At 59.4% G+C, this 8747-nt stretch overlaps 2 protein-coding genes across 2 annotated transcripts in view; one reads left to right on the forward strand and one right to left on the reverse strand.

Moving 5' to 3' along the window:
* Positions 1 to 3167: 3167 nt before the first annotated feature.
* Positions 3168 to 6556, reverse strand: GPR152 (G protein-coupled receptor 152). Its single transcript, XM_011381641.2, has 4 exons — positions 6524 to 6556; positions 6403 to 6465; positions 5750 to 5869; positions 3168 to 4637 (listed from the first exon to the last, which is right to left on the reverse strand). Exons 1-4 carry the CDS (start codon positions 6554 to 6556, stop codon positions 3168 to 3170), a joined length of 1686 nt encoding a protein of 561 aa, XP_011379943.2.
* Positions 6557 to 6648: 92 nt separating this feature from the next.
* The window catches only part of CABP4 (calcium binding protein 4), a 6089-nt gene continuing 3990 nt past the window's right edge, over positions 6649 to 8747 (forward strand). The window contains exons 1-4 of the mRNA XM_011381642.1: positions 6649 to 7020; positions 7396 to 7426; positions 7506 to 7649; positions 8616 to 8725. Of these exons, the coding sequence (XP_011379944.1) occupies positions 6649 to 7020; positions 7396 to 7426; positions 7506 to 7649; positions 8616 to 8725 (657 nt within the window). The remainder of the gene's footprint in view (positions 7021 to 7395; positions 7427 to 7505; positions 7650 to 8615; positions 8726 to 8747) is intronic.

The following is an 8747-nucleotide window of genomic DNA, read 5'->3' on the forward strand; positions in this document are numbered from 1 at the left end:
CCCTCTCCATTGTGTCTAAAGCCCAAACCAGATCCCCTAGTCTAGCCCCTCCCTTTGCTCCTCATGCCACACTTGAAATAACATCCACGGCCACCTGCCGTCTGACCGCCGCCCACCACCCATCACTGCTGCATGTGGCCAATAACGCTGACCCTCCTGTTCCTGAATCACATCACCTTCCTTCCTACCTCGGGGCCTTGGCACATCCTGTCGTCTCCATCTGGAAACTTCCCTCATTTCCTGAAAAGTCTCCATCGCTCTCTTCCTCCAGGTCTCGGCTCGAACGTCACCTCCTTCGAGGGCCCTCCCTGACCACCCCTCTCACCCATCGCTCTCTGGCCCTTACTTGTTCCCCCTGCATTATTCTTAGTCACTACCTGATGTTATATGATTATTTGTGTATTTGCTTTTTGTCTGCCTCACCCACTCGGATGTCAGTGAACCGAGGGCAGTATCTTATTTCCCACTGTATCCCAGCACCTAGAACAAGAAGACCTAGCACCCAGTGTGCGTTCAATTACTGTATAGTAAATGAATGAACAACAGCCCCAGATGTAGAAGTGAAAAATGTTCATGTTCGCAGCTCTCAGAATCAAAGCCTGGTCCCCATGAGAGAGAGGGAGAAGCGTCTCTCACCTGGAGAAGGGGCGAGTCCTCCAGAAGGAGATAGCCTCCCAACCCCATGTGGTGTGCATGTTTCCTCCAACACAAAACCAGGAGAACTCCTCTTCATCCCTCAAAACCCTTCATGGCACTGCTTTCTCCCAGATAGCAGTCACCTATCGCGGGCAGGATTCCCCTTGGGGACTTTGGAGGTGGTGCTGGCCCACTCTCCAAGAGGCAGGATTTGGAACATGGACCAGCGTTGAAGGCAGGTGGCTGGCACTGAGGTTTTAGTCCTTGATCTGCCTGCCATGTTGAAAAGGCTTTGGGACCCTTACCTGAGAGAGGGAAGAGAGGTGCTGCAGAGTGCCCCAAGGGAGACAGAAGTCCAGACCTTGTCCTCAGGGAGTGTGCACTCCATTGAGGGGATAGTGAAAGCATTTCTTGTAGAGGAGGAGGCAGAATGGTGGAGGGGACAATGCCTGGTGGGCAGAGAGCTGCCACGTGGGCTCTGCCACGTGGTTCGGTGCTGGTCCCAAGCCTGAGTGAGGCCTGGGGGCGCCCACTGGTATAACCAAATGAACAGCTAGCAATTATTAAGCACTTATTCTCTGCCAGGCAGAGATCCAAGCGCTTTAGAGGAATTAACGCTCCCAGGATATGGGAACCATTATTAAGATCACCAATTTATAGATGAAGAAACTGAGTTCCAAAGAGGCCAAGAGCTTTGCTGAAGATCACACAGCCATTGAGCGGTAGAGCCAGGATTCAAACAACCCCTGAGGGGCCCCAGAGGCCCCTAAACCCACCCATTTACCGAATGAACGAATTTGACAAGTTCGCGCCTGTCCAAAACTCTCTCTCCCACTGGCCTCGGTGCCCACACATCCATCACTAAGAAATGCTATGATTATGCTGCCAGTGTCACCACCACCCAGCACACGTCCGTCTCCGGACACAGGAAATGATCACAATAGCCAACCTTGCAAGGAAAGTGTTATCACCCCGTTTTACAGAGGAGAAGACTGAGGCCATGAGAACGCTAGGAACCAGAACCCAAATCTGACCGCACCACTCCAGACTGTCTGTACAGCCTACTCACTTTTTAAATTGCAAACACTCCTGGGAAAGGAAGTACACTAAATGTCATTGTCATTTACATCTATTGGTCAGGATATTGCCCAGCTGCTAAAAATCACGATGCTGAACTAATGGAAGAGGGTTGGGGGTTGAGGAGTGAGAGGGGAAAGGGCATGGTTTCAGAACACTAGGGGCTGTGAGAAAGCTGAGTGGGGTGGGTACCAGAAGAGAGTAATGGGTGTGAAAGGAAGTGGGGTGCGGATCAGAAAATAGATTTTCAGCACTTCCTAGTTTTTTGTTGTTGTTGTTGGTGGTGTTTTTCAGCGTCTGCAGCTTGAGAGGGAAGAAGTTGGCTCTGTCCCAGAGATACTGTGTGACCTCCACGGACCTGTGTCCTTTCTGGAGCCACTGGTTCCCAGGGCTCTCTGCTTGGACATACTCATCTCCACCTCTGGGCTGAGTGCATCGGAAAGGCTGACATGGAGGCAACTGTGGCACTCTGTACCTGCAGCTCCCGCCATGGTGAGGAGGTGGACCCTAGTTGCACCGTTCAATGAAGCAGACCTTGAAGTCCCCCGAAGTCGCCCAATGCACAGAGATGGCTACATGCTCTCTGAGGCCACCTGGGTGTCTGCAGCCCAGAAATGGTCACGGACATAGCTGATCTGTCCCGCAGCTCACCGGATCCCAGATGCTCAGGCCAGGTGGTACCTCCTTCCATACATTCCCAGCCTCTGCAGGGACATCCCTGAATGCCAGAAAAAAAGAACAACTCTTCACTGAGCCCCTACTGTGTGCCACAGGCTCTCGCTAGGTGCCTCACACACTCTTATTCAATCCTCACAATGGCAGATGGAACAAGACCTCAGAGGGTGAAGCAATTTGTCCAGAGGGCCCAGAGCCAGATTTGAATCCAGGCTTGGTAGCTCTCGCTTCCGCTCCTGCCCCCGTGCTGAGGAAAGTCCTGCCCCAGCCTCACAGCTCGAGGGCTCCTAGGGCCCCAGGCTCCTGCTGCTCCTGAAGGCCTCCCTCCTCTGCGGGGACATCCTCCTTCGGCCCCGTCAGGGAGGAGGGGAGTGAGGGAAGGCTCCAAGGCAGTCACATCAAGCCCAGGAAGTCCCCCCTGCTGTCTTTCTCCTGAAGGAGGCAGCTAAGGGAAAAACTGTCGGTGGGGTCTGGGGGCGTTAAAGGACAGAGCCCAGCAGTACACTGTTAGCTGCGACGGCCCAGGGCGCTGTTGGGCCACCCTGGGGTGGGGGCAAGCATGAAAGAACTTGGCGGGACCCAGACAGGGACGTGACGCTCGCAACGAAGTTTCTGGGACTTTTGGCCATTTCGTTCTCACTTCCGCCAAGTCCTCCTGCCAGGCCCAAGGGACTTGGTGGGGTTTCCACGACGACTTCCTCCACAGTGCCCCTCCTCTCTGCCTGGCTGGTTCTTCTGCCTCCATCTCGCTCCCCGGCGGCCCTGGTGGGTCTGGACCCTCACGTGAGGCCTGTGATGGGAGCCTCCTCTGGGGGCGCATCTCTGAGGCTTTCTCCCTCAGAGGCAACAGGTGTGGCTGGGCTCTCAGGGACCTCTGGGGTGGGATCTGTGGATGGGGCAGGGGAGGCTTCATCACAGGGGCTAGAGGCTGAGCTGGCAGTGGGTCCAGGGGTCTGGGCCTCAGGGCTAGGCTGCGGCTGAGCCTCAGCGTTCAGCTGGGGCTGGGCCGTGGAATTTAGCTGAGGCTGGACCACAGACTCCGACGGTGGTGAGGCCGTGGGATCTGCCAGTGGCTGGGCCACAGAATCCAACCGTGGCTGGGCCTTGGGGTTTGCAGGTGCCATGAGGGTCGTCTGTGGCTGGGCCGTGGGGCTCGCCTCTGGCTGGGCCTCCGTGGTTGGCTCTGGCAGAGTCTGCCCTGCAGAGTCCACTTGGGTTTGCGACTCGGCCGGCGTGAAGCTGCCTGGCCGCTCCTCGCAGAGCGCCGCAGCGAAGGCGGAGAGGACGGTGCGCAGCAGTGCCCGGAGGTCGGCGCTGGCCAGGAGGCAGAGGAAGGGACTCAGGCAGCTGTTGAGCAGGATCAGGTAGTCGGAGTAGACCAGCGCCTCCCAGAGCAGGTAGCCCGGGTAGATGTCCCACAAGAAGGCCAGGTACAGCAGCTGTGCCAGCTGGTAAGGCAGCCGCAGGACCACGTAGGCTGACAAAATGGTCTTGGCCACACGGGCAAAACCGCGGCAGGCGGCGGGCCTCAGCCGGCGGCGGCAGGTCTTGCAGGCAGCGGCCTGGGTGAGCGCGTGGCAGACGAGCAGCAAGAGGAACGGCAGGAAGCCCCCCAGAATCTCCAGCATCCGCAGCGGCAGCTCCTCGCTGTCCCAGAAGTCCAGGCAGATGACCAGGTCGTACCACCAGTCAGCAGCCTCGGGGAAGACCAGCCAGGGCACACTGAAGAGCGTGGCCAGCACCCAGACCCCAGCGCAGACCCAGAGAGGCAGGCGGACTGGGCGGCGCCCAGGGTACCAGCGCGGGCAGAGCGCCAGCAGGCAGCGGTCCAGGCTGAGGGCTGCCAGCAAGAAGAGGCCAGAGGAGTAGGACACACCCCACAGGAAGTAGTAGAAGCGGCAGGCTGCTGTCCCCAGCGGCCAGTGCCCTCCATGCTGGATCTCTAGGATCTGGAAGGCTGCTGCCGCCAGGAACAAGAAGTCGGAGAGGGCCAGGCTGAGCAGGAGCAGGGCCAGCCGCGTGCCTGCTCCCTGCCGGGCCTGTGAGCCGGCCAGCCACGCCATGAGCCCATTGGCCGGCAGCCCCAGGAGCAGCAGGGCCACCAGGAAGACCGTGTCCCAGCCGCCCTGGGGGTAGTAGTCCTCGTCATCCAGCTCTGTGCGGGGCCTGTGGCCGGAGATGCCCAGGTTGGCTGCCATAGCAGCGTCCACCTGAGGTCCCCAGTGTACTGCCACACACGGAATGGGCTCCTAGGGAATTAAAGGAGGCATGGAAGATTGGGTGTGAGTGAGTGCTGTGCATCTCCAGACACATCACTGTCCCTCTCTGGGCCATCATCATCACCTTTTGGGTAGCTACCCTGTACCAGGGACTTTAATAGATTACCTCATTTAGTCTTCGTGCGATCCATTTCGCGGATGAGGAGAGGAAGTTTCAGATGATCCTGAGCTGCCCCAGGTCACAGGTAGGGAGGGAGGGAGGTACCAGGTCTCAGACCTGACCATTCTTTATTTTTCTAGACCTGACCACTCTGCCACACGGAATCTCAGAAACCCTCTCAGACTAAACTGGGGGCTTGCAAACATATTTTTAAAGCCGATGACTCTTTTAAATAAAATATGATAGTGTAACATCAGTGAACTAAGAGGGATGCTCAGGTTCAAGGCCAGGAGGTCACCCCTAGGGCTCCAGGGAACAGTTTGAAAACCACATGGTCAGATCATTGCAGGCCCTTTTTGTCTGGTATTCTGGGGTTCAGGTGTTTAAGATTCCAGGAAGGGCAGGCTCAGGTCCCATGGCCTGCAGGAATCCGAGGGTGGACAGGTCGCCTGGGGCCAAGGAGAGCCCACCCCCCCAGTGAGGGCAGCTCATGACCTCAGGGCGAGTGAGGTCTGAGGCTCAGGGCCTGGGTGGCCTGGAGCCAGAAGGGCTGTCCCGGGAGCAACTGGAGCCTCTTCATCACCCCCAGCCTTCCTATGGCCCCCTCCCCATTCTCACGGCTCAGGTGGAAGGTGGCCCCCCATCTGTCCTCTGGGGCTACTAAACAGAGAAGGGGGCTCTGCAGGGTGATGACGATGAGGGTGGCTGCTACCCACCACTTCCCTTGCTGGTAGAGCGAGTGTCCCTCTGGGGACAGAGAAAGCCCTGCTGGCAGTGTGGAGTCGGGGACAGAAGCAGATGCCCCAGGAAGCCTGGACCTCGCCTGTGGCCCACGGCGCCAGCCGGTTGCCCTTTAGCCGGGGACCTCCTCTCCTCCGCTCCGCTCCAGGGCTCTTCCTCAGGCAGACCTCACTCTGTGAGCTCCAGTCCCTTCTAGAGCAGAGCCCTGGGCTCGCCAGGCGAACGCTGAAGCTTGGCTTACCTGTGAGGCGCAGGCTGCTGGCCGGAAGGAGCAGGGCGTGCCTGCCTGCCTAGTGGTCCAGCCGTCCGCAGGGCCCCACGCTGGGGCCTGCCGCGTGGTGCGCGGCAGCGCTAAGGCGGCCTGCACGAAACCCAAGCTGAGAGGACATCAATCATTCATGGGGCTGCTCACTGGGAAACCCTAACCTCGGCCCAGGAGGGCCAAGCGACCAGCCAGGCTCAAAAATGCCAGGTGGCTGAAATCCCCTCCCTCTGGTCCCCTTCAGCTCAGTGCAGGCTCTGGGTACCCCCGGGGTCTACCTCCTCTGACCTCACCCCCAGGCCCCTCCATCCGGCGTTCAAGGCCTCTGCGATCCAGCCTTTCTTGCTCAATTTCACACGTCCTCTGCTCCAGCCAGGATGTCACCCATGAGGGGGCTGCCGTGGGCAAGTCGTCCTACCTCGCCCACCTCCCAGCTTCTGCCCACACTTCCTCCTGCCTGAGACGCCTTCCCTTGTCCTCTCCGAGCTAAGTCCCACGTCACACAAACTGGGCTGAGTGCTGGACTCTTCGGCAATAGCGCCCCCATTTTATAGACGAGGCAACTGAGGCTTAGGGGTGAATTTGCTGGGTCTCCCAGCTCATAAGTGGCAGAGCCGGAGTTCAAAGCTCACTGCAGCCACCATGTGCTGGCACCCCTTGTTGCTGAGGACATCTCTTGACCCATCTGGCTCTGCCTTGGCCACAGGGGGCAAAAGGGTGGGGATTAGGGCCTAGGCTGCCTGCTTCCCTTACCCTAATCCCGCTCAGGGCCCAATCCCGGGCCATCGGCTCTCAGGGTGCATAAGCCGCTTTACGGGTTTCGAGAGCCAAGGGTGCTCCCTGGTGCTGCACCTCTGAGCCCTGTCGCCCCTCTCCTCATGGCCACAGAGCAGGGAAAGGGGCAGCATGGCCCAGACCCAGCCCCTGGTCCCCAGAAGCCACAGGTGGGGGTTGTGGCTCCCAAGAGTGGTGCTGAGGGACAGCCCTTGCCCAGGAGGAGGAGCAAGAGAGAGAGGGGGCTCCGAGGGTCCCAAAAGGGCACTGGCAGCTCTGGGGCGCAGACCCCCGTCCAGGGCCCCAAGGCCCCCGGGAGCAGCCAGAAGCCCTCTAGGACAGAAGAAGGGCAGGAGCCAGCACCTGCAGCCCCCGGGCCAGCCTCTCGTCGCCAGTCCCATCGGCATCGCCCCGGCCCCCAGCACGATGCTGCTCAGAAGACCTACGGGCCCCTGCTCAACCGTATCTTCGGGAAGGTCAGGTGGGGCCCAGGCAGGGCTAGGGGACATGGAGTGGGGACTCATGCCCTCAGGTTCGGCCCACCCTGCCGCGAGAACTCAGGCCTCCTGCTGCTTCTGCTCTAGACTCTGCAGCCTGGGCAGTGGGGCAGGGTTTCTGGAGATCGGGGAAGGGTAGGTCTTAGGCCACCCGGGCGGTAGGAGGACCTCAAACCTAGGGTTCTGTGAGAGCTAAGGGCTCAGGAGCAGGAAAGGGGGTCATCCCTTTTCTTGGGGCCCACGAGACTTCAGCTGCCTTCTCCTGCCCTTGTGGGACTGGCCCTGCTCAGGCCAGTGTGGGCAGGGGCTGGAGCAGGCAGGGTGATTAGAGCCCTGGCGACTATGCCCCTGCAGGACCGTGAGCTGGGCCCCGAGGAGCTGGACGGTGAGTGACCGTCGCTGGCGGCGGTGGGTGGGAGGTGTCCCTGAGCCTGGCACCTGGGCCTGACCGCCCTCCACTGCAGAGCTTCAGGCCGCCTTCGAGGAGTTCGACACTGACCATGACGGCTACATCGGCTACCGGGACCTGGGCGCCTGCATGCGGACGCTGGGCTACATGCCCACCGAGATGGAGCTGATCGAGATTTCACAGCACGTCAAGATGCGAAGTCAGTGCCTGATCCCGCCTGCCTGGGGCGGCTCTGGGAGTCAGCGGGGCTGACGGGAGGCGGGGACACGACAGTTTCCAGGGCAGTCTTGACAGGCTGACATTGGCCCCGTCAGATGCGGGGACACTGGGGGGCACCAAAGGAAGGCACCAAGATCCAAGAGAGGCCCTTGGGGCTCTTTTGGGGCTTGGGTTGAAGAATCCTGCCCCTGATCTTGTGATGAAGTGCTCCCTGCTGGTACCGGCCACCTCGCTCTCTGTCTCTGTCTCTGTGTCTGTCACGCTTTGTCTTCTAAGAGCCTCCTGAATAGCGTGTCGGAATTCTGGCCATTCCCTGTGATGAAATGTCAGATGGGCGGACACTGTGTGATCATCCTTAGCTGATGTGTCAAATATCAGATTCCCTCCGATCGAGGACACCTGCTTTAATTTTCTCTTTCCGGTTTCCCAAGTGGGGGGTGACGTACAATGGACGCGAACATTTCAGGTCACGCTCCTTTTCTTTCCCCAAGGCCGTTGTCTGATCATTGGTATTTTTTTATAATTGATGGCATCCTAGAACCGAGGGACGACATGGATACGCTTCTTCAGGGGCATTTACTTTTGCCCATGGGCTCCACGCATGTGATAGCCATGAACTCCAACTCCAACAGCATCTCAGGCATAGGTTCTTTTGTCCCCAACCTAGGATGAGGAAGGTGGTTCAGTCAGTCACCCAGGGCCATGCACCATAAGCAGCGGACCCGGGGGTGAAACGGGCTGTCTGGTTCCAAAGCTTGGTCTTGGAGCACCACACCTGGGTGCTCCACTGAGCAAACCCCCAGCAGAAAGTGGGACTCCTGCCCCACACCCCGCCGAGGGCATGGACGCTGGGCGTTCCTTCCTGGATGCAGAGCTAGGCAGGGGCTGGCCCTTATGATGTCCCTCCGTGGGTCCCTCCATCGTGACACTCTGCCTGGGTCTGCAGTGGGGGGCCGCGTGGACTTCGAGGAGTTTGTGGAACTCATGGGCCCGAAGCTGAGGGAGGAGACAGCGCACATGCTGGGGGTGCGGGAGCTGCGCATCGCCTTCCGTGAGGTGCGGGGCGGGGCGGGGCGGG

Source organism: Pteropus vampyrus, unplaced genomic scaffold (genome assembly GCF_000151845.1).
Source record: "Pteropus vampyrus isolate Shadow unplaced genomic scaffold, Pvam_2.0 Scaffold446, whole genome shotgun sequence".
Classification (NCBI taxonomy): domain Eukaryota; kingdom Metazoa; phylum Chordata; class Mammalia; order Chiroptera; family Pteropodidae; genus Pteropus; species Pteropus vampyrus.